Below are 24,737 nucleotides of genomic sequence, written 5' to 3'. Positions count from 1 at the left end.
ATCAAAGCTAGATACTGGGTGGTGTGCCATCGAGGATGCTAGGCCCATAAGAGGAGTGAATTGTGAAATCTCACATCGGTTGCAAAGGAGAACGAAATACTCCTTATAAAGATGTGGAAACCTCTTCCTAATAGACATATTTTAAAAACCGTGAGGCTAATGACTATACGCAATGGGCCAAAACGAACAATATCTATTAGAAGTAGGCGTGGGTTGTTGCATTGATCTTCGGTATCTTACCCGTTATCCCGGTCTTCCATTGTGCCTGAAGGAAATCAGTGTTCATATTTCTTAATGACAGGTCACTTCTGTCAACGTTTTATCTTTTTGAATTCACTAGCCAAGGGGACATCCTTGTTTTCTTCAAACCACACTGCTTCAAAGAAACAACACTAGAAAAGGTAGACGAATCTTTATTGGCTAAGAACGAACAAGAAATTTACTTAGTTTTTGTCACCAGTTTAATGAATCCCCTCTCTTTTTTCACCCAATTTATGACCTTCGATGCAAACAAATTACTGTCCTTAGAATTATCCGACTGTTTCCTGCCTATTTAACCTCCATCGATCCTCATTGTTCAATTCCCCCGCCATCACCTTAAACTGATCAACCCCATATGGGTTCGGTTTCGACTGCTTCCGCGTCCCCGTCTCGGCCCCCTGCAGGAAACCCGTCAGCCAATTTCAAGATCTGTGTTTCCTATTGCGGCAAAGATGCTTCACAAGGCACCACCCTCTCTAATTGGATTGATTGTTACAACCCACAAGACAACTCATGGAACAGAGTCACTACAATCCCTGGCCTTCTGGAAAACCACGCTCTCAAAGGATTTTCCATGGTTTCAATCGGAGAATTCATATACGTCATTGGCGGTCGCCTCTGCGAGAATATAGCTCCAGTCGACAACCAAATCCGAAGCGAATTGGAAGTTCGACGACAGGTTTGGCGTTACAACGTGCGTGAGAATAAATGGTATAAATGTGCACCCCTCATCGTCCCTCGGTTCGACTTTGCTTGCGCTGTCATCAACGACAAGATTTACGTCGCTGGAGGGAAATGCCAGCTCTGTACAGCTACTGGGATGGCGTCTTCAGAAGTATACGATCCAGCACTGGACGAGTGGCAATCGCTACCAGATATGAGTACTTCCCGACATAAGTGTGTCGGGGTGACGTGGCAAGGAAAATTTCACGTCATCGGCGGATTCGCCGGAAACAACGATTACATCGGCAATATGGAGAGAAGTTCTGCTGAAGTGTACGACGGCGAAGAATCCCGTTGGAATTTGATAATTGGAATGTGGCAGCTGGACATTCCACCGTATCAGATCGTCGCCGTCGATGATAAGTTGTTCAGCTCCGGCGATTGTTTAAATTCATGGAAAGGGCAGATTGAAGCATATGATTGGAATTTGAATATTTGGAATGAGGTGGAAGGATCTCAATTCGAGGCTCTGTCAGCAACGAAATTCGTCACGATGGCGCCAGCTGGAGCTGACTTGTACTTCCTTGCAGGACGTAAGATGCCAAATCATCCTTCTAGGATGACGTCGGTTGTCCACGTGTTTGATACGTTGGCAAATGGTGACGCATGGAGGAGTATGGAGCCCATTGAAGAGGAGGGCGAAAAGGAGCTTTGCAGCCATTGCTGCGTGGTAATTACAAAATAATACATAATTATTTATCTTTGTACTCAATTTTTTACATTAAAATTTTAATTTCATCTATTTAAAATATAACTTGAATAAATATTTAAACAACTTAAATTTAACTAAATTGTGTTAAAATTTTAAAATTTCGTAATCCATGTAGCGAGGGCGACCCAACTTTTTTTGTGTGTGTGTCGAGTTGAGCATGTCGATTTGAAGACAACCCGATGAATAACTTTGCTGATTGATTTGACAACATGAAGAATGATTAAAATCGACCATTGTAGTATAGTGAGTGAAAGCTCTAGCTATGATAAGTAACATCATCGACATAATGTCAACATTAGAAGGGCACAAGCCTACAATCGTGACATGGGTGAAGAATAAGAGATCTAGAATTAGTAAGTGACAAAACGCATATATTGTTGTAGTGTGGTCAACAAATGATAGAGAGATCAAAATGAAACCGTCTAAGCTCACCACTAGCAGATATTATCCCCTTTAGCTCATTACATATCGTTGTCAGCCACACGATTCTTCGTGTCTACTACGAAGAGGGTTTAGCTCTACTCCGACCAGTACCTCACACCGTCCGGTGATTGACACTGATTCGAATAGGACTAGACACTCTCTATAAAACTAAAAGGTAAAAAATGGGCCAAAAGTATTTTTCAACCCTTAAAAAACTCACCAAATTTACATTTTTAGGGTGTAAAAGTAAAAAAAAAATTAATCCATAGGTAAAATATATATATATATATAATTTTAAAATGGGCCAAATGTTAAGCGTTAAGTGGGCCCAATTATGAAGGTGAGAGTAACATGAAGCCCAACTTGTAAAACGAGCGTGAGAGAGAGAAAAAGGTGCACAGAAAGTTGGTACATTCACGTGAGTCCAAACTTTCAGACCCGGGTCCACTTTTTCACATGGTCCACTTTTCTGACCCACACCTGCTCCACCCCTTACCCTTTCTCGACCCGGATATCATTATTACTGTAACCAAACAGTCAACTTCCAACGCCCACCTCAAAAAGTTGACGGTCCTTATCAGTCCCGCGTCCGATAAATCTTCACCGTCCATTAAGCTTCTCGTGCTTCCGCCGCATGCTGAGTCATGTGTTCCGGCCAATGAGAAATGCGACGTGGCGAGAGGTGATAGGCTGGAGGTTGTGCGTATCCACGTTGGCGATGCGGTCCCCGGGGTCAGGTTGGGTACGGTGCTTTTTCGATGTGTCGTACGCAGAGGGCACGTGAAAGACTGAAAGCAAGGTCACTACTGCTGACACGTATTTGGTAGCACGTGCCATTGGCCCTCCAGATCTCTAAATTCTTATTTATACTCATATGGCTGGCCATATGGGTGGAATTATGGGTAAAAATACTTTTTTTAAAAAAATTATTTCAAAATCACTTTTAACATTTTTTTTTTATCTAGAGTTACCAATTACCGATAGATATTATCTACTTTGACTCATTATAATAGGTCTACTAGCACACGAGCACGTAGGATCTCATAATCTACCTCCATTGGGGACCCAACGTCCTCGTTAGGACACCGTTAAATGTCTGGCTCTAATACCATTTCTATGGATCTATTAGCACACGAGCAGGTGGGATTTCATAATCCACTCTCTTGAGGGCTCAACGTCCTCGTTGGCACATCGTCCCATGTCTGGCTCTACTAACACGCAGGCATGTGGAATCTCACAATCCACCCCCTTGAGGACTCAACGTCCTCGTTAGCATATCGTCCCGTGTCTGACTCTAATAGCAAACAGGCATGTGGGATCTCACAATCCACCCTCTTGTGACCCAACATCATCACTAGCACTTAGTCTTGTGTTTGACTCTACTAACACACGGACATGTGGGATATCACAATCTACTCTTCCTTGGGAGCCCAACGTCCTCGTTAGCACACTACCCAGTGTCTAGCTCTAAAACCATTTGTAACGCCCCCAAGCACCACAGTTGGATGGTAATTTTCGATTCTTTTAAGCCATTTTTAAACATTTTATTCTTATGATCGTTCATTCCATGCAACGAGGTTTCAAATCTTTTTTATTTTTTTCAAAATTTGTGTACTATTTTCACATGTGAAAAAGCTGCAAGGTTAAACTGGTATGGTTTAAAATGTAATGATTATTAAAACATCATTATAAGTAACCTATTAAGAGTCAAACATGAACATCATCACTTAGAGCAGAATTAAAAGATCATAATCCATATGTTAAGTGATTACATTATCGTAACAAATAAAATAAACAAGTTCAATTCTCAATGCAATCAATTAAGCATGCCATTCCCAATCAATTAACATATTTAATCTTCCTTTTGATTCAACTAAACTTGTATAAATCTCTAAACATTCTCTTCATTCCATCAACATAACTATATTTTTTTAAACAAATCTCTTCCTTTTTCCATTATGTTCTAAAGAAATCATCACTCAGCCCAACAAAAAGTGTTTTGTTTTTGTTTTTCTTTCTGAAAGCAACGTTAAAAGAGCCCTTGCTCTGCAATACTGATATAGCAATTGAGTTGAGACGCACACAAACACTCTCGCATTTTGTTAATAAAGCCTGCAAACGATCTTCTCTTCTGCAAAATCTCCACTCTTTCATGGCACATGGCCTTTGAATCACTGGTCTTGATGTAATCATTGTAGCCATCCCTCCCTTTAACTTCATCTTCTTTTTGAACCCAATTCCGCTCTCTCTAAAAAACACCCAATTCTCTGCAGCCATGGCCCTTCGCCATTATTAGAAGTTCTAGCACGAGAGAGAAAAAACAGAGTGGGTTGCTTCTTGTTACTTGGGTTTGGTTTTAATGGGCAGTGACCAAAAATGGGAGGCGATAGCGCCGGCGCTGCCGGCTGTGTCACCGTTGAACCCAGAAAGAGATGAGTATTGGAGCCGTTTTGATGATTCGGTTAATGCCGTGTCATTTGGGTTTGTGGCTACTGCCATTCTCATCTCTATGTTCCTTGTTATGGCCATTTTTGAGAGGTTTCTCAGACCTAGATCGCCGGCGGCTATTGGCCGGCCGCCTTCTGATCTTGAAGCCCAGATGATGCTCGATGGAAAGCCTCGTTACCCATCTCCCAAGGTTTTTGTCTTCTCTTTTCTTCAATTTACCCTACATTTTGTTTGGTCTTTTTAGTTGTTTGTGCTTTGTTTTAGCTGGTTTAAGGCTTGATGGGTAGCCTGTGAATCTTATGAAATTTCATTATCTTCAAGAATGATGGCATAACTTGTTGGCACTTAGTTCCTCTAGTGGGCTGCATTATTGGCCTATCTAATCACTGTTTTGTTGCATTTCACATCAAACCATGAAACTCTTTTGTTCTTAATCTTTAGAGGTTTAGATCAACGCCCTCCTTGATGTTGCTGATAATATCTGTTTGTTTATGGAAGTTTGTCGTGGCCTTGTGATTATCTTATGGTGTTACTAACCTGAATCATAGTTCTATCTCTTTTGGTGACAATTAATAATGTTTAAACTATTTTCAAACAGTTCTCTTCTGGAAATTTCTACATTACCTCTGTTTGATAACGTTAATACAATAGTCTTCTTCCTTCTAGATTTTAAGGATAAGGGTCCACAGCATGTAGGTAGCATGTGTTTTTGTCTCAATTGTCAAAGCAATCCAAACCAGTATAGAATTTGATGGGAAAAACATGTTCATAAGGCATTAAAATGTGGAAGCTGCTCTTCGTTTTTTAAGCATTAGTTGCTTGTGAAACTGTAGCAGATGGCATTTTAAAGAATAGATTATTCAAAGTCATCTTGATCCAACAAACTTAGTGTAACAGCCCAAACCACTGCGTCTATTAGGAATGTTTCGTTCCACTCTTCAACCGGTGTGAGAACTCACAATTCACCCCTTTTGGAAGCCTAGCGTCCTCGTTGGCATACCGTCTAAGCCCACCACTAGCACATATTGTCTTTTTTTAGATTTTTCTTTAAAACATGTTTGTAAGTGAGATGTTTACATGCCCTTATAAGAATGTTTCGTTCCCCTCTCCAACCGATGAAGGATCGATCTCACGCTTAGTCAACAAATCGATCCTACACCATTAAATGCATTGTTCATATCAAGCAAGATATAGCACAACTGTTCATAAACCTTAGGTGCAGTAGCAAGTTAATTACAAACATAATCACATGCTATGTTCCCCTTTCTGATTACAGTATAGTAATGTGCACATATTTTAAAGTATTTGTAGCTTTATAAAGTGTCTCAAAGTCTCTCATCTGGCACCATTTTCAATACTTTTCCTACATTCTATGAGGTATAGTTGTAGCATACAAGCATGTATTCAAAGATTTGAGTGATACTTTCAGCTTTATTGTGTTGGAAAATATAGTAGCAGAGTATAAGGGTATTGAAATAGGAGGTCCTGGGATCAATCTGAATCTACTTCCACTAGTTTGTGTTCTATTCTTGCATCTCAAGGATGATAAAGTTGTCCTCCTTTTTGCTCATAGGACAGCTATTTTCAACTGAAAATCAGAATAGTTATGATTATTATGAGTTATCTTTGTTGTTTGAGGACATTTGCTTTTAGTGACCATCATGTTTGATCATGTGGCTGTTTTTTCTCTTAATAAGGGAGGGAAAGCCAAAAGAAAAAGGGGAAAAAGGTTCAGACAAGCATTAATGTTCTATTGGAGTGAGGTTTTGATTCATCTGTTTTTTAAGCAAATTTATAATTCTGTACTGTTTTCAACAGTGGCTGTACAGTGCTCAAGCCATTAATATACCTATCTCTCTCTTTCTCTCTCTGATGAACAACATGCTACAGAACTGTCATGCATAAGTTTGTGACAACAATCAAACAAAAAACTACTACTTTATTGCGTCTGTCGAACATGCTTAATCATTTCTGACTATGACCTTCTTTTGTACCACTGCTGAATTCTTGTAACATTTTGAAAACCATGATACTAGTAGCTAGATGATTTATTTAAGATCCACGTTGGTTTGAGATTAGAACGAAATAAACCTTTCTCTAACAAATGCGTTTTAGAATCGTGAGGTTGACGGCGATACGTAACTGGCTAAAGCGGATAATATATGTTAGCAGTGAGCTTGGGTTGGTACGAATGGTATCAGAGCTAGTTACGGGGTGGTGTGCCAGCGAGGACGCTAGGCCCTCAAGGGGGGTGGATTGTGAGATTTCACATCGGTTGGAGAAGGGAACAATACATTTCTGGAAACTTCTCTCTAATAGATACGTTTAAAAACCTTGAGGGGGAGCCCAAACAGGACAATATATGTTAGCGGTGGGCTTGAGTTGTTACAAATGGTATCAGAACCAGTTATTGGGTAGTGTACCAGCGAGGACGCTAGACCCTTAAGTGAGGTGGATTGTGAGATCCCATATCGGTTGGAGAGGAACGAAACATTCTTTATAAAGGTGTAGAAACTCCTCCTTAGCATATATTTTTTAAAGGCTAGAAGGAAAAACTCAAAGAGAACAATATCTACTAGTCCGCTTGAGTAGTTTGAGTAGCTTTATACAGTTGGATTGATTGGTTGATTCTTTATTACGTGATTTATGTAGATGACAGTTTATGCCCGGGGAGTATCAGTACTGATGCCTGGTGAAGAAATCCCTACCTACATAGCTCACCCGGCTCCTGCACCATGTCCTCCAGAACCCATTTTAAAGCCTTTGCATCAACATAACTTGAGCCTTTGTCAATCAACAAGCGTTACATCAAGCTCCAACATCAGTTGACCTGAAAAATAACATCACTACAGAACAAGGGTTGTCCCACACTTGAAATTTCAGCTTACAACTTGACATTCTAAAGTTGAAAACATGGTGGAAGTCACATCAACTTCAGTCTCTAACTTGGAGCCGTGTAGGTTATATTTGAAGATGTGGATTGGGGGTTTCTCCTGCCCCCACCAAATTAAAGAGAGGATGGAAATGAATGATTGTTGTAAGCTGATTATTACTCTGATTGTTTGTTCATAATGAATCCCATGCCTCTTTCACTCACATCAAAGTTGCAACATTGTTAATTGTCTACATGATTCTACTGTCAATCCAGAAATGAGGTGAAACATGTGCATCCAAAACACGAATTAAAGTGGAAAAGGAACAGATGATGAGCATTTATTTAAAGTTCTCAATAATACTGCATCATCTTATCTCACATAATGCCATTGTTATCATATCACAGAGAAAAACTCGATGCCATGACAGCATTTGCAAAAGAATTATCCTCGGTTTGTATGGGATCTTGTGAGATCCCATATCGGTTCGAGAGGAGAACGAAACATTTCGATGTAGAAACCTTCCCTAGCAGACATGTTTTAAAACCTTGAAGGAAAGCTCAGGAGAGAAAGTTCAAAGATGATAATATTTGTTAGCGGTTGACTTGGACTGTTATAAATAGTATTAGAACCAGTTACCATGGAGTGTGTCGAGGACGCTGGGCTCCCTAGGGGGTGGGTTATGAGATCCCACCTCCACGAAGCATTTCTTATAAGGGTCTGAAAACCTACGGTATGTTAGCTCTTAAAGGATAGATTGTGAAAATATTCTTTATAAGAGTATGAAAACTTTCTTGATATTACTTTGAGAAAGAACCAAACCTTCTTTATAAAAATATGGGAAAGCTAAAAAAAAAATCCAAAAAACCAGGCTTGATCTTGCATTTTTTTCTTCCAGAAATGGCATTAACAGCAGATCAACAGAGATGATGACTCAAAATATTAACGGAAATCTTGGTGCAAATTCTCCTTGGACTCCACGCTGCTTTAGTTGACTCCTTTGTCTGGAGTGCTCGGGACAGCGCAGTCCACAATGCAACACATAGAGAAAAGAAAAAGAGAAACGTTCAGCGTTAGCCCCACCAGAGAAGACATAGCCTGTACTCCATGCATATTCAATACCAGCCCAAAGAGAAAAGACTTCACTTTTCCCAAGAACAATAAAGAAAGATGCCAACTTGGAGGACCATTTGAATTGCAAATCCCCAAAACCAAGTTGGAATCTCAAAACACGAGAAATACTAATTTCTTCCTGTATTTAGAGTCTAAACAACCATGATACCACTTAAGATTTGGAAAAAAAAGGGGCGGTCCAAGTGAACAACAAGCAATCAAATAACTACAGCAATCACTACCCAAGTCTTGTATACAACACATATCCAGAATTTTGACATACAAGCCAACCAAGTCCTACCCAATACACTAATATGTTCTAAAATCTACAGAAAGATGAAACATTCAAGTGAGACAAGAGGGTTTTCAATGGATTCATTTGGGGTCTGAGTTGCTGAACCATCCATTGCCTTATCCACCTTTCCTTCGTCTCTTTTCTCGGTGGTCACTGCCTCTGGCTGCTCACCGGCTTGTCCAGTCACTTTCAAGGCACTGCTTTTCATATTCCCTGTCTTATTCGTTTCTCTAACTGTTCGAGTAGCTGGTGACCTCGAACGGCGGCCATGGTTGACTCCAGATTTTTGTTCTTGCCCTCCATTCAGTTTCCTGGTCCTCGCCTCTCTTGATTCTGTCGTTCCATGTGTGTATCTGCAAGTAACACGCGACTTCTTCTCTGATAACAGTTCAGCAGGTCTCTTTGTTGCACATTTGTCTCTCTGTTCTCTTCGGTATGATGGGTCGCCGGAATATGGACGCTTTCTTCGAATTTTCGGTTTTGGATTCCGACCCATTTCTCTGCTCTGTTTACTTGATGCTTCATCCCCTTCTCTTTGCTCCGAAATGGTGGTTGCCATTGACACGCTTTCGCTCATATTGCTGCACCATTCTGTAACCTGAGATACCTCTGAAACTGAAAGTGTACCTTCCTCCACTTTGTTGACTGAACCATCCATTTCACTTGATTTTACTTTCAGCTCGGAAGACTTGTTCTTTGGGGATGTTTGCTGTATGTTACATGGCTTGGCAATGGGAGTCTCTGAGAGGACTTCTTTGACGGTTTCCTCTTCCGGGGTTCCAGTGCCAGGGATGTTTCCAACATCGGTGATGGCGCATCCCGGTGACGGAGTTTTCGCTGAACCACGATCCTTGTCCAGGATATGAGGCTGACCTGTTTCCAAGATTCTGCTGCAGCAACAACCCATAGAGTGGTGAATGTGGAGAAGTAATGGAGATGGAAGCTAAATGTAGTGAGATAATTGAATTTGAAAATTTGAATTAAGGGTTGAGGGTACTAAATTTGGGTGGGAAAGAAAAGCACCTGGGCGTGACACTCCAGAAACAGAGAGGGGAAGAGAGGAGCTGTGGCAGAGTTGGCAGGGAAATGGCTCGACGCCCAGTACCAATGGAGAAGATACTGACTGTCGATGGCGTGTTTAATACGGGGCATGGGATTGGTTCAAGTTATAAGTCAGACAGGGTATCGTAAAAAGATGTATAATGTATTCACCTGACTTTCCTTTTTAACTTCCTTCTAAACAAAAATATTTTACCACTCAACAGAGCACTCCACAGCTTTTCCCATCACCGGATGATGGCTAGAGAAGAAAATGAGCAGAGCCTTTATGTCAACTCGTTAACAGTTGAACCTGCTTTTTCATTAGAATCCAATAAGTGAAGCATTTGAATGAACGAGCTAAATGGTAAAGAAGTAAACCTATACAAATAGCAAATGAATGAAAGTCCAATTTCAACATTACAAGAATAACAATATTCCCATGCTGATCGGCAAGAACAGGAGGAAGGGGACATATCATATAACATAGCAAAGCAGACTCAATGGCATCTGCAACGGATCAGGAGCACAGAAATTTGACAAATGACTGAACAAAAGTGCAATTTGGCAACACGTCAACATACATGCAACGTGGTTAATTATGTTGGGATGGTTGGAGACAAATGACCAATAGAAATGGTAGCAATAATCAAGGCTGGGTAGGGTGTGAACTAGAAGCTGACCGATCTGATTCAATCATTGATTTGATATAGAATTCTCCTGCTTTGTATGAGGACCTAACCATTGGGCCAGATGCCACATACCGAAAACCCTGTCACAACCAAACAAAAAATGGATTTTTCAGATAATTCTTGCACCCTCAAGACATGGCAACAAACTCCCCATCCATTAAAAAACTATTGATCATGTGATACTTGATGGTGGAGATTTCCTATAAATTTAGGAATGAGGGCTCTGCAGCACAGTGTGAACTAGTATATACTTTAAGGTAAATCATGGACTCCCTCGAACAATCAAAACACAATTACACATAAAATTACAACGATACAAATCCTAGAGAAGGAGCATAACAGATTACGAGCCTGATTGGATTGATTATCTGAGGGCTTAAAATTGTTTAGGTGAAAGAAAAAAAAAATGCTTTTAAGCGGGATTTAAAAAGGGTTTAAGGGCTTGATTAAACAATCTCTTGCAGAACAAAGAAGACAGAACACAATCAAAATGTTCAAATAATAAGAAAGAGATTGTACCATTTTCATGCCAAGATTTTGATACTTCTCGAAAGCCTCAGGAGTGATGTATTCTGATACAGGCATGTGGCGCTTTGAAGGTCTCATGTACTGACCAAACGTTATCACATCAACTCCAGCTGCTCTCACCTTCTCCATTGTTTGCACGACTTGATCTGGTGTCTCCCCACAGCCTAACATAATGGAAGTCTTCGTAAGTGTTCCAGAAGGGGCAAACTCTTTGGCCATAACTAGAACATCTAATGATGGCTTAAAATTAGCACGATGATCCCTAACTGCTCCCTGAAGCTCTTCAACTGTCTCTATATTATGAGCAAAGACGTCGAGGCCTGACTTCGCAACATTTTCTACACAGCCGGGGTCTCCTCGAAAATCAGGAACTGCAAAATCAATTAGTTACGCAACATAAAAAAAAAAAAAAAAAAAAAANAATGGAAGTGGCTTTCACTTAATTCCTTAGTTTGATAGAAACCAGATAAAAGAAGGCTCGTTAAAATCAAGCGTCACGTCAAGGATCCTTAAGTGCAACAATGAAAGTGACATTGTGATACGAAAAGGAATCTAGGGAATTAGTACCCAATGCCTCGATCAGCATATTTGGCTTCAACACCTTAAGTTTCTGCACAGTCTCTGCAAAATGACCACTCCCTTGATCAGGTAAATCGTCGCGATCCACACTAGTGATGACCACATAATCCAAGCCCCATGATGCGATTGCCTCAGCAACATTTTTCGGCTCATTTGGGTCTGGTGGAGGCGGAGTTCGTGATGTCTTGACGTTACAGAACCTGGACTACAAACAATCCCAAAACAGCGATGGAATGAATAGAAGTTCAGAGGCACTGAGATGATATCAAAGTAATCAACACGGCCATTTATATGACAAAACCACATTGGTAATTAAATAGTCAAAACGAAATGGAATGAATAAATTGAATTAACACTAGCCTGCAACCACGGGTACAAGTGTCACCAAGTATCATAATCGTAGCAGTGGCAGTGCCCGTTTCTCCACCAGACCAGCATTCCCCTAAATTAGGGCACCTAGCCTCCTCACAAACCGTATGAAGCTTCAATTCGCGGAGCTTCTTCTTGATTTGAACATACTTCTCGCCACCAGGCACGGATTCCTTCATCCATTTAGGCTTAGAAAGGGGCTTCTTCTTCGTACCAACCTCCACCGAATACGACTCAGAAGATTGCAGGTCAATGAAGTCGGAAAGTGAAGGGGACTCGGCGGCGAGTCGTTCACGGAGACCGGTTAAAGTTCGAGGGAATTGGGAGAAGGTCTCAGAGGCGGCGGTTGAGGAAGATGAAGAAGAGAAAGATCTGCCAATGGATTCTAGGAGTCGAGCTAAGCTTCTGCCATGGCTGTTCATCGTGAGATTGGCGACCCCGTAGAGAACCTCAGGACAGATGAAGGACGTTCGTTGGTAAGGCGTTTTCCCGCCAAATCCCATAGGAATTGGGCTTGATGATGGATATATTTTGGCCCAATTTAAAAGCCCAAAAAACCCTCTAGTGCCTTCATTTAATTACAAAAAATATATAATTAAAAAAAATAATAATATCCACCTTATTTTTTTCAAATTTTATAATAGGATTTGTTACGACCGCCGTTCGTGGTCGAGCATCAGATGGTTCCAACTCAGTTTATAGATCTTGAAAAAAATTCACCTAGAGAGTCGCAAGATTGCAATGAGTTGAAGCTGTCATCGGCCTCCTAACAGATGCTAGATCTTGAGCTCCAAATTAATATATCATTCAGGTACACCACAAGACATCGGATGATTCTAGTTTCATAAAAGAGAACAAAATGCATATCGATGTCATATTAGATAGCTAGATATTTTAAGAATATTATATAATAAATAAATAAAAAAGTAAAATAATAATTTTTTTAAAATATGATGTCGTAATCGCCATCGAAACAAAATTATAAAAGACATACTTTCAGATCAAATGATGTAAGCTTTTGATGGAGGTGACCCAGCTGAGACATGTTGAATGGAACCTCAGCCGCCAAATTTGGGTTGCTGACTGGACATTGGTTCTATGATTATCCAAAAATGTCTTTTATCTTATAATATTAATCAAACCAAACCTTATCCTAAGTTAGAACTTCGTTAAGAACATGTTGCTTTCCTTACCAAACTTCCATATTTTCCTTCACTCAATCATCCTTCAATCTTTTTTCTTTTTTTTTAATCTTTTTAGGTGATAGATTCTTTTGGCTCGTTCATCGTTCTTGAATGATTTGTCATCGGTCTGTTTGAGCTTAATGATAGGTTGGATCAGCCTCGAGCTTGTTTAGGACCAACCTCTAGCTTGTTGGTTGACTTAAATTGAGCATTGACTTGCTGATCTCTAGTTTATTGATTAGAAACCTCTTATACTTATTTTTAAAGAATTCTGTCTTTTGATTTTTCTTTTGAATTTTAGTTGAAAGTTTATAACTTCTGATTCTTCTCAATGAATGAATCTCTTCTATTTATCTACGAGAATAGAAAGTAACATATTAGCTATTTGTTTCTTCTAGATCCTTCCACGAAAAAGATTACTTGACGAACACACAAACTAGCCCAAAAAAAAAACATAAAAAAGGTTACTTAGCTAATAAGACTCGAGCTACAATTAAAACATCATTAAAACCCACTTCCAATACCTTTCCCTACCCTCCTTTTTCGTTGCTTGTCGTGTTATTTCGTTTCTAAATGGTCTTTCTAAATTAGACCATGATGTAGATATTAAGGTGACTTGGGCAAACACCATCTTAATTTAATTTTCATTTCCTCATTTAGAAAAATACCCACTTTTATTTTATTTGTTTCGTTCGAACATGTAAAGTAATAGTGTTAAATGTAAGGATACGTCTCGTTCTCTTGATTAAATTTTTATTTGAATCGATCAATTTTCTTCAATTTAATCTATTAATTTATGGCTTATTACGCTAGAGAGGTGAAAGAATTGAGAGAAATAACGAATGGAGTATCACTAGACAATTAGGAAGAGATCTCTAGACGATGCGACTATGTGAGATCCCACTTGATATAAAATTAATACTTAAATCTTTACCCGCTTGCAATTAATACTTCATTATTTTTTATCAAAATTTCGTAAATATTAAAAAAAGGAAATAGAAAACTTATTTTGGAGATGCAGGGTATCGATCCCCGTACCTCTCGCATGCTAAGCGAGCGCTCTACCATATGAGCTACATCCCCACATGAAAGATCAATGAAAATGATATGAAATTAAGAGAGAGAGAAAATATTTCTTATAAATGTGTGAAAACTTATCCTTAGCAGACGTTTTAAAACATTAAAGGGAAATCTAAAAGAGATAACCCAAAGAGAACAATATCTATTAGCAACGAGCAGAATCGTTATATTTTATTTGGACAAATTTTTTTTTTTAAATTGAATCAAAACTTCATATATTTGATTTTAACATATATAATAATAATAATAAATAAATAAATAAATAACCTTCACGTCCAATTATACGCCACCTATCCCATAAAAACAATTGATTTTCATTCCTACGATAATAAATTTTTTGAGTAAAATATAAAGAAAAAAAAAAAAAAAGCAGGGACTTTTATGTAATTTCACCTTCTAGATTCTGTAACAAAGGAAGTGAAAGGATAGGGCAAGGATAAAAAGTAAAGAAAAAAGTATGCGGAGCCTATTTCTGCAATTCCTTTTCTAAAAATAAAAGTTCTTTGTCTTGATTAATTAATTATATCCGGAAGCTCCTTTTAGTATTAGCAAATCAACTTTTGCCCCATCTGGATAACTAAATTACAAAAACTCCCCAATCTTCGCCCATTACTAGAAAGTTCTTCCTATTTTCCATCTTTATTCTCTCTAAAAATAAAAATAAAAAAAGCAAGAAAGTCACGTGGCTGCTGAAAATTGGAATATTCTCAAAAATCATCTTACTGGAAGGCAATTGTTAATATTAATTAATTAATTAATTAATTAAACAAATTTGGTTATTATTTGTTTAGACTTTTTGGGGTTTTTTTTATAATTATTTTTTCAAAAGGGCACTGATTGAATGTTTGTTTTCTCCCCGACATCTTAGGAAAAATTCCATAATTTGACCCCAAAATTTTGTTAATATTATTATTTTCAACTTTGGTATAATTTTAATTTTACCATTTATTTAAACTTTATTAATTCATGTCATTGTCAATATAGTACGAATTGAAAATTTTTAAATCATAAACTTAGGGAAACTAAATTAAAAATTTTAAATTAAATTAATTACGGAATTATTGTTGTTCTGAATTCTAATTGGCTGGTATTTGAAAATATTATTTAATTGAAAAAATGAGGTAAAATTTTTGACGTTTTTGTTAGGGGTGGTGAGCCGTAGGGTTCTGACAGAGAGCCCATGTCACAGTCGACCGACCACGTGATGGCCCCTAGTATACTCCAGCTTCCGGCGTAGTTCCTTTGTGACGGTTAAAGCTTCCTCACGCGCCCATCTTATGCGCGTGCGTTTCACTTTCCCATCCCCGACTCTTATACAAACCTTCAACCCTATAGTGAAATTAGTTGAACTATGCTCATGTTGACATTCAGCTCCTTTTTAATATTTAAATATAAAATTTTGTGACCACATTAATATTATCCCTATAGACAAGAAACTAGTTGAACTATAATCATGTTGACATTTAGCTCTTTTTAATATTTAAATATAAAATTTTGTGACCATAGCAATATTATTCTCCTGTAGATAGAAAAACCAATTGAACTATGCTCATATTTAAATATAAAATTGTGATTTTGTGACCATAGCAATATTATTTCCCTATAGACAGGAAAACCAATTGAACTATGCTCAAGTTGATATTCAGCTTCTTTTTAATATTTAAATATAAAATTTTGTGACCACAACATGTATATTATTGATGCCGTATTATATATTCAATATATCTATAAAACTATATCTTTCTAGAATAATTTCTTAAAATGAAATAAATAATAATATAAAAAAGGTCGACATTATATTATTTAGAAAATTGAGATAAAAAAGGAAAGTGGAATGGGGAACATCATGCCTTCTCGAGCAAGTAGGGGATATCACACGCGCTCTAGAGCGCGTGGTACACGTTCTGCATGCTTCATCTAAAAAACCATAGCACTACAAATCCATTCAATAAATTCATACACCGAAATTTTTTATAATTTCTATTATTAAAAAGTTGTAGAGAGAGAAACAGAACATTGAGAACGAGAGAGAAAAAGCAGCAAAGTTTAAAAGAATTTCAGGCCTTTACCGTACTGCTTTCTACATTTCCAGCTTCTTTTTACTTATTTTTCAAGATTCTTAGCTTATAGGGTGTTCGTCGATTTGAGCTGAAATTGAATTGAATTGATTTGAATTCGAAGTTTTCGTTTCTGTTTTTTGATTTGTTTAATGTAAGTTTGCCGTGTTCTACTTCTCTTGCTTGATGCAATGAATCCCAGTTTCTTCCTATCTTCATTTCATTTGGGTGTTCGATGTTTAATATAATTAAGAACTCGAGCTTGTAGAAAGCGGCTTCCAGCTTTTTGTTCTTCTTTTTCTCAGCAGTTCGCTTTCCAGCGTCAAATTTGCTCTGCATTTTGCTAAGTTTTATGCTCCTCGAACTTCACTGCAAATTTGTATTTCTATTTTTGGAAACCATTTTCTTGATGGATTCAGATTTGTAGTAGTTATCGGACTTTGAGCGTTTGGGTTTGGTCGGCGCCACTCTGCTGTGTGTTCAATTCTTGACTTGGGTTTTCTGGGTATTGAGTTTAATCTTTGTTCTAGGGAATGTTGAGCTTAGATTGAGTTTAATCTTTGTTCTATGGAATGTTGAGCTTAGAGTGAGTTTAATCCTTGGGTTTTCTGGGTATTGAGTTTATGATTTGTTCTATGGTGATTTCAGGTTGGAGGATGTTTGCAGGGGTTGGGCTTTTTCAATAAGAAGACATAGAGGTGGGTTTTGCATCAATGGGTTGGAAGAGATCCTCGAGGAATGACAATTTGAGGATCTGCGTGCAAGTTTTAGTCGGATTCGTTATCTGTTCAGCTCATGTTCTTGTCGGAATTACGAATCCTGGGGATGGTAACGCTTCATTTTAACTTTAACTTTCTAGTTTTATCATATAATTTAGTCACTTGATCCTTTTTTGTGAAGTTAGTCTTGGCTTGGCTCCTCTTGTTGGGTTGTGTTTTTGTACATACCTTGTTTCCCAAGCCCAGTTCTCGGATATATTGTACGATTCGGCTCGTTACTATCGACGTCAGGTTCATGGTTTTATAACGCATCTACTAGGGAGAGGTTTCCACACCCTTATACGAAATGATTCGTTCCCCTCTCCAACCGATGTGGGATCTCACAATAGTATCGAGCCAGACACTAGGTGGTGTGTCAGCGAGGATGGTGATCCCCGATAGGGTGGATTGTGAGCTCCCATGTCGGTTGGAGGGGAACAAAGCATTCCTTATATGGATTTGGAAATCTCTCTCAAGTAGACGCGTTTTAAAATCGTGAGGCTGATGGCGATATGTAACGGACTGAAGTGGACAATATTTGTTAGTGGTGGGCTTGGACTGTTACACTATAGCTGATTATATGTATTATTTCTTGTTGATAGTTGCTGCTATTAGTAGCTTACATACTGCACTGGGACTCCCCAGTCTTCCTGGATGGGGCATTGGGCAAGATCCGTGCGGTGACGCATGGCAAGGTGTTGTATGTAATGATTCAAGCATCATTAAAATGTATGTTAGTATCCTTTCTGGAATATTTTAATGCGTGTTTCTCAAACTACAGTTAACTGACAACTTTATGATATAGAATTGTTAATGCTGCTAATTTGGGAGGTGAACTGGGTGACGACTTGGGATTGTTTGCTTCGATCCAAACAATGTAAGTTATTGTGCTTGTCTCTGCATATGAATGCATAAATTCTTGATTCAAATAATCCCGACTTATTCGATCCCACATCGGTTGGAGAAGAGAACGAAGCATTCTTTATAAGGTGTGGAAATCTCTCCCTAATATACGTGTTTTAAAACCGTGAGGTTGACAACGATACGTAGCGAGCCAAAGCGGACAATATTTGCTAGTGGTGAGCTTGGGCTGTTACAAATGGTATCAGAACCAGACACTGAACGGTGTGCTAGTGAGGATGCTGGCCCCAAGGGGGGTGGATTATGAGATCCCACATCGGTTGGAGAAGAGAATGAAATATTCTTTATAGGGTGTGGAAATTTCTCCCTAATAGACACGTTTTAAAAACGTGAGGCTGACAGCGATACGTAACGAGTCAAAGCGGACAATATCTGCTAGTGGTGAGCTTGGGCTGTTACAAATGGTATCAGAACCAGACACTAAATGGTATGCTAGTGAGGAGACTGGCCCCAAGGGGGTTGGATTATGAGATCCCACATCGGTTGGAGAAGAGAACGAAACATCCTTTATAGGGTTTGGAAATCTCTCCCTAATAGACGCGTTTTAAAACCGTGAGGCTGACAACGATACGTAACGAGCCAAAGCGGACAATATTTGCTAGTGGTGAGCTTGGACTGTTACAAATGGTATCAGAAGCAGACACTGAACGGTGTGCTAGCGAGGACGCTGGCCTCCAAGGAGGGTGGATTATGAGATCACACATCGGTTGGAGAGGAGAATGAAACATTCCTTACAGGGTTAGTTGGAGAGGAGAACGAAACATTCCTTATAGGGTGTGGAAACCTCTCCCTAATAGACGCATTTTAAAATTATGAGGCTAAGGGCGATAAGTAACGAGCCAAAGCGAACAATATTTGCTAGCGGTGGGCTTGGGCTATTACCGAAACCATGACCACCAAAGCTCGCATTACTTGTATATTTATTTCATCTTGCACTATTCTTGACTTTTATACTTAGAAGGAAGAAATTCTTCATCAACATTCAAAGATGACATGTAAAATCATTTGCTACATTGCTTTCTCTTGCTACGTTAGTCTCTGACATTCACACAGCCTATGCTTGCTGGCAGTGATTTAAGCAACAATCATATAGGGGGAAGTATTCCATCCAGTTTACCCATTACCATGCAGAACTTGTAAGCTCCTATTCTCTATAGCTAAATGCTTTACTACTCGTGCATGAATTGCAAAATCTTTAATCATCTTTACCTTTCCCAGTTTTCTTTCAGCTAACGCGTTCACTGGAACTATTCCGAGTTCATTATCGTCTTTGATTCATCTGACAGCAATGTAAGCCAATGTTCTCTGTTTGTGATTTTAGTATGATTGTTATTATTTTTACTTAGCTTATGAATCTCATGCTTTTTCTACCTCATAGGTCGTTGAATGATAACAAATTAAGTGGACAAATACCAGATTCCTTTCAAGCCATTTCTCAATTGGTGAATTTGTATGTCCCCCAGCTCTTAGCTTTTGTGTTTATGCTTTAGTTCTTGGTTTGATGACTGAAGCCGTCGTTTCTGTAGGGACTTATCCAATAACAACTTGAGTGGGCCACTGCCTCCATCTGCTAGCAACTTATTGGCACTGACCACCCTGTGAGTATCTTGTTGCACTGCCCCAATGAGAACTAGATATCTTCATTTGTTTACTAATTATTTTTAGTTTGCAGGAATTTGCAGAACAATCAGCTGTCGGGAACCCTCGATGTTCTGCAAGACCTTCCACTAAGAAACTTGTACTTGCCTCAGCTATTCTTTTCATTTGTGTATGCTATATATATATATATATATATATATATATATATATTTTTTTTTTTTTCTTTTTGTGAGATCCTACACTAGTTGGAGAGGAGAGTGAAACATTCCTTATAAGAGTGTGGAAACCTCTCCCTAGCAGACGCGTTTTAAAATCGTGAAGTTGATGGTGTACGTAACGGGTCAAAATGGACAATATTTGCTAGCGGTGGACTTGAGTTGTTACAAATGGTATCAGGGCTAGATACCGAGCGGCATGCCAGCAAGGATGCTGGACCCCTAAGGGAGTGGATTGTGTGATCCCACACCGGTTGGAGAGGAGAACGAAACATTCCTTATAAGGGTGTGGAAACGTTTTCCTAGCAGACGCTTTTTAAAACCGTGAAATTGACGACGATACATAATGGGCCAAAAACAGACAATATCTATACTAGTGGTGGACTTGGGCGGTTACATTTCTCCTTAATATTTATTCCTTGTCTTTGTGCAGGAATATAGAGAACAACCTTTTCTCTGGACCCATACCTGAGAAGGTGCTGAGTATCCCTAATTTTAGGTGAGTGGGAGGAGATGCTATTTCTCTTTTATTGTATGTTTTGAACTGAGCTATTCTGAACATAAGACCAAGTGTATGTCTCACTAGCTGTTACTTGGAAGCTCTCATGTGATACTTAGATCTCATTTTGGCATTACCATCTCTGTCACAGAAAGGATGGAAATCCATTTAATTCTTCTGTTACTCCGGCGCCAACTCCTTCTGTATCTCCCCCATTAAAGCCAGCACCAGCACCACGAGTTTCAGGAGCACCGCCCGTTTCAGGTGCACCGCCAGTTTCTGGAGCTCCGCCGTCCTCTAAACGAAACCCAAAGAAACAGGCTGATGGACCATCAGCACCAGAGGAATCCAGTTCTGGAAGAAACAAGAAAAACACTAAAAGGGTTGTTTTGATAACAATTGCAGTAATTTTGTCATTCATAATTTTGGTTTTGGCATGTGTGCTGTTTATGCCGAGGTGCAGAAGGAGAAGAGTTGATAGTAGTTCCAAGCAACATCAGATAGGTGCTTATAGGGGCGAGAGAGAGAATGCTGGAAATCACGGATCCATGCACCATTCAATTGATCAGATACCAAATGGTTAATACATCCTATTTAGCACTTGTTTTTGTCCTAGAAAATTATTCCTTATTTGAACTGAAACGTTAAAACTTATCAACAGTTCCAAAAGCAGCAGTTGTGAGGCCAAAGCAGGAACCTCAACCAGTGGCTCAGAAGGTCCCAAAAGCTCATGAAGAAACACAGAAAAATATGCCAAGAATCAGCGCTGTTCCAAAGAAGGATCATCATGAAGTAGATATGAACACACTCGATGTCTATCTAAGGCCTCCCCCTCCCCCACCACCACCACCACCACCACCTCCTGTTGAAGTGGTCTCTGCCGTGCCCATTGTTCCAGCTGAAGTTCCTCCCTTGAAGCCTCCCACTAAACATAAAATTACCTCAACTTTTGCAAAATCTTTTACCATTGCTTCCCTTCAGCAATATACAAACAGCTTTTCGCAAGAGAATCTTCTGGGAGAAGGAATGCTTGGGAGTGTATATAGAGCACAGCTTCCCAGTGGGAAGGTAAGTTTACTGCTGTCAATAATGTCATTTTGTTTGTAAATTTTTGTTAATCCCTTTTGTTGAATGAAAATGTTTCCGTAGTCTCTTTCCTAGAACATTTCTGTGTCTCGATAATTTTACTGATTGTTATCTGTGCTCAGCATATGAAGTATATATATAGTAAGAACTGAAGATATATTGATATTCACCATGCTCAGATTGAGGGATCAAATTTAGTTTCAGTTGGGCTAAAATGTGAAGTCGATGTTGATTACTTGTATTTGACCACATACGCAGCCACTTAATCTTGTTTTTCAGTAGTTGTTGTGTGAGATCACACATCGGTTGGAGAGGGGAACGAAGCATTCCTTATTAGGGTGTGGAAACCTCTCTCTGGTAGTCGCGTTTTAAAACCTTGAGGGGAAGCTCGGAAGGGAAATCCCAAAAAGCTTGGGCTGTTAAAAATGGTATCAGAGTCAGACATCGGGCAGTGTGCCAGTGAATACGCTGTGCCCTCAGGGGTGGATTGTTAGATCCCACATTGGTTGGAGAGGAGAACGAAGCATTGCTTATACGGGTGTGAAAACCTCTCCCTAGTAGACTTTTAAGGGGAAGTTCAGAAGGGAAAGCCCAAAGATGACAATATCTGCTAACGGTGGGCTTGGATTGTTACAAATGGTATCAGAGCCAGACATCGGGCGGTGTGCATCGAGGATGCTGGGCTCTCAAGGGGGTGGATTGTGAGATCCCACATTGGTTGGAGAGGGGAACGAAGCATTCTTTATAAGGGTGTGGAAACCTTTCCCCAGTTAACGCACTTTAAAACCTCGAGGGGAAGCCCAAAAGGGAAAGCCTAAAGAAGGCAATATCTGCTAGCGGTGGGTTTGGGCTATTACATGTTGACTAGAAACGAGGATAAAACGAGTGTGGGGCGCAGTCTCTTTATATGATTGAATGTGTATACAAACAATTTAATCATCCCAGCCCAATTTTCTCCTTATTGATATGCATTGCTATGTTTAAGCTCTAATGACCCATATCTAACGTTTACTCATTCTAACAATTTCGAAGTTACTGGCCGTCAAGAAACTGGATAAGAGAGCATTCAGTCAGCAAAAGGACGATGAATTTCTGGAGTTAGTGAATAATATCGATAGAATTCGGCACGCTAATGTGGTTGAGCTCAGTGGTTACTGTGCAGAGCATGGTGAAAGGCTTCTTATCTTCGAGTATTGCAGTGGTGGAACATTGCAGGATGCCCTGCACTTAGATGAAGAGTTCAGAAAGAAACTTTCATGGAATGCTCGCATTAGAATTGCTCTTGGCGCTGCAAGAGCCTTGGAGTAAGTAAGCTGTTCATATGACCTCTTTTATGCAAGTTTAAGCTTTGCCACTGACTGAGTGTAAAGGGGAAATGTGTATACTTCTATATTCATTTGTTCTTCATTTTTGTTTGAAGGTATCTACACGAGGTCTGTCAGCCGCCTGTAGTTCATAGGAATTTCAAGTCTGCAAATGTCCTGCTTGATGATGATCTTTCCGTGCGCATTTCAGATTGTGGTCTGGCTCCATTGATATCGAAAGGAGCGGTTAGTCGGGTACGCCATTACCGTTAACCTTCTCGTAGTCGAAATTTTCTATTTCTGAATGCAAATATGACACAACCTGAAATTTATGTTGGAAATCTGCTCTGATGTCTGTTTTTTGACTGAGATTCTTGGAATAGTTTAGTGATTTACCGACACTTAATATTAGACCGTTACAAATGGTATCAGAGATAGACACTGGGCGGTGTGCCATCAAGGACACTGGACCCCCAAAGGGGTGGATTGTGAGATCCCATGTCGGTTGGAGAGGGGAACAAAACATTCCTTGTATGGGTGTGGAAACCTCTCTCTAGTAGACACGATTTAAAATCATGAGGCTGACGACGACACGTAACGGGATAAAGCAGACAATATCTGCTAGCAGTGGGCTTGAGTTGTTATACACACATGCAATGTGAAAATGCGTCGGACTCTAAACATTTACTTGTGTCAAGTAAAGCTTAAATTGTTTTGACACGTCATTTTCGATACTTCCCAGCTATCTGGTCAGCTTCTAACGAAATACGGTTACGGAGCACCAGAATTTGAATCAGGAGTTTATACACTTGAGAGCGACGTTTACAGCTTCGGTGTGGTTATGCTGGAACTTCTAACTGGTCGGATGTCTTATGACAGGTAAGTAGTTGAAAGAAAATGACTGATGATTAATGGCACATTTCTAGTTGATTCATTTTCTTTCCACTGTTTGTATAGAACGAGGTCCCGAGGTGAGCAGTTTCTAGTCAGATGGGCGATTCCTCAGCTTCACGACATAGAGGCATTGACAAGCATGGTCGATCCTTCACTCAACGGTCGATACCCTGCCAAGTCGTTATCGTACTTTGTCGATATCATATCAAAATGTGTTCAGGTGAGTAGCTGCATGACATTGGTGTTGGAAATATTGTTCTTCATGTACTCCTATTGATTCGCCAAATAGTATCTTACCGTCATAATAGGATCCCACACCGAAACATTCTTGGTAAGGGTGTGGAAGCCTCTCCTTAGTAGACGTGTTTTAAAAACTTTGAGAGAAAGCCCAAAAAGAACACTATCGGCTAACAATGAGCTTGGGCCGTTACGTTTATGCTACAACTTTAAAGAGTTGGATTGTACCCTTGTGATATAGTTGTTGATTCTTTTCATCTTCACGAAACCTTGTTTACATTTTGCAGTCGGAACCTGAATTCCGGCCACCAATGTCGACGGTTGTTCAGGACTTGCTCAACATGATAAGGAGAGAACCTCATGGCAGCGGTTCAAGTGAAGATTGATATAGTTTTTAACTCAAGCTAGCCAAGAACTCGGAGCAAATTCCCATGGTAGCATGCTCGAGTTTCGCCGACCGATCGCTCGAGCCATTCATCGTCTTCCTTCGGGTTTGTCTAATAGAACACTTATGTAGCAACAGAGCTCCAATTCTTGTGGTGAATCATTTGTAATCATTCCATTGTTTATTAAACTAGATAGCAATGTGTATTCTGAAGAAATATATGCTAACCCGTTGTTGGCTGCATTTCCATTATGCTTATCAGATGGGTTTTGGTGAGCTACGACGTGCAGGCAGGTTCTTATGCTTACTGGCAGAAACTAAGCAATGTCTTTAATACTCTTAATTTTTTTTTTAAATCTTAAAAATACTTTAGTATATTAAAAAGTTTAGAGATAATCTATAAGTTGTTGATAGACGATTTTCGTCCATATATTAAAGTATAATTTTTTAAATTTTTTTAAAAT

General features: G+C 39.3%; 5 protein-coding genes and 1 non-coding gene across 16 annotated transcripts; 3 read left to right on the top strand and 3 right to left on the bottom strand.

The window, feature by feature from the left end:
- Positions 1–616: 616 nt before the first annotated feature.
- LOC111776453 (kelch-like protein 21) lies at positions 617–2,911 on the top strand. Its single transcript, XM_023655887.1, has 2 exons — positions 617–1,654; positions 2,657–2,911. Exons 1-2 carry the CDS (start codon positions 617–619, stop codon positions 2,909–2,911), a joined length of 1,293 nt encoding a protein of 430 aa, XP_023511655.1.
- A 1,162-nt stretch (positions 2,912–4,073) lies between these two features.
- Positions 4,074–7,663, top strand: LOC111811824. 2 transcript variants are annotated; one of them, XM_023698864.1, is made up of 2 exons: positions 4,074–4,757; positions 7,220–7,663. In XM_023698864.1, the coding sequence occupies exons 1-2, from the start codon at positions 4,479–4,481 to the stop codon at positions 7,394–7,396; spliced, it is 456 nt and encodes a 151-aa protein (XP_023554632.1). In that variant the 5' UTR covers positions 4,074–4,478; the 3' UTR covers positions 7,397–7,663. The 2 variants fall into 2 exon arrangements, with proteins under 2 accessions (XP_023554632.1, XP_023554633.1); XM_023698865.1 differs by lacking the exon at positions 7,220–7,663 and adding an exon at positions 6,265–6,708.
- Positions 7,664–8,760: 1,097 nt separating this feature from the next.
- LOC111811728 (lipoyl synthase 2, mitochondrial-like) lies at positions 8,761–12,522 on the bottom strand. 5 transcript variants are annotated; one of them, XR_002817590.1, is made up of 5 exons: positions 12,046–12,522; positions 11,674–11,885; positions 11,098–11,477; positions 10,471–10,658; positions 8,761–10,199 (listed from the first exon to the last, which is right to left on the bottom strand). XR_002817590.1 is itself a non-coding variant. In XM_023698748.1 (5 exons), the coding sequence occupies exons 1-5, from the start codon at positions 12,474–12,476 to the stop codon at positions 10,187–10,189; spliced, it is 1,125 nt and encodes a 374-aa protein (XP_023554516.1). In that variant the 5' UTR covers positions 12,477–12,522; the 3' UTR covers positions 8,761–10,186. The 5 variants fall into 5 exon arrangements, 2 of the variants coding, with proteins under 2 accessions (XP_023554516.1, XP_023554514.1); XR_002817588.1 differs by having other exon boundaries at positions 8,761–9,738; positions 9,872–10,658; positions 12,046–12,521; XR_002817589.1 differs by having other exon boundaries at positions 8,761–9,735; positions 9,872–10,658; positions 12,046–12,521.
- On the bottom strand, positions 8,880–9,755 carry LOC111776451. Its single transcript, XM_023655886.1, has one exon. The coding sequence runs from the start codon at positions 9,753–9,755 to the stop codon at positions 8,880–8,882; it is 876 nt and encodes a 291-aa protein (XP_023511654.1).
- Positions 12,523–14,248: 1,726 nt separating the features above from the next.
- TRNAA-AGC lies at positions 14,249–14,321 on the bottom strand. The gene has a single exon. It is a non-coding gene; the product is annotated as a tRNA-Ala (tRNA).
- Positions 14,322–16,315: 1,994 nt separating this feature from the next.
- On the top strand, positions 16,316–24,549 carry LOC111811652 (protein STRUBBELIG-RECEPTOR FAMILY 3-like). Of its 6 annotated transcripts, none has more exons than XM_023698625.1 (17): positions 16,316–16,388; positions 17,024–17,203; positions 17,736–17,862; positions 17,939–18,010; positions 19,125–19,190; positions 19,273–19,344; positions 19,433–19,504; positions 19,581–19,652; positions 19,727–19,792; positions 20,302–20,367; positions 20,519–20,946; positions 21,029–21,435; positions 22,486–22,757; positions 22,874–23,012; positions 23,500–23,636; positions 23,715–23,871; positions 24,176–24,549. In XM_023698625.1, exons 2-17 carry the CDS (start codon positions 17,089–17,091, stop codon positions 24,272–24,274), a joined length of 2,367 nt encoding a protein of 788 aa, XP_023554393.1. In that variant the 5' UTR covers positions 16,316–16,388; positions 17,024–17,088; the 3' UTR covers positions 24,275–24,549. The 6 variants fall into 6 exon arrangements, with proteins under 6 accessions (XP_023554393.1, XP_023554396.1, XP_023554394.1 ...); XM_023698628.1 differs by having other exon boundaries at positions 16,331–16,449; XM_023698626.1 differs by lacking the exon at positions 16,316–16,388 and adding an exon at positions 16,451–16,529.
- The last annotated feature ends 188 nt before the right edge of the window (positions 24,550–24,737 follow it).

The sequence above is a fragment of the Cucurbita pepo genome, chromosome LG15 (assembly GCF_002806865.2).
Source record: "Cucurbita pepo subsp. pepo cultivar mu-cu-16 chromosome LG15, ASM280686v2, whole genome shotgun sequence".
Taxonomy (NCBI): domain Eukaryota; kingdom Viridiplantae; phylum Streptophyta; class Magnoliopsida; order Cucurbitales; family Cucurbitaceae; genus Cucurbita; species Cucurbita pepo.
Note: the sequence above shows the minus strand (reverse complement) of the source record. Positions and strands in the feature narration are given on the sequence as shown.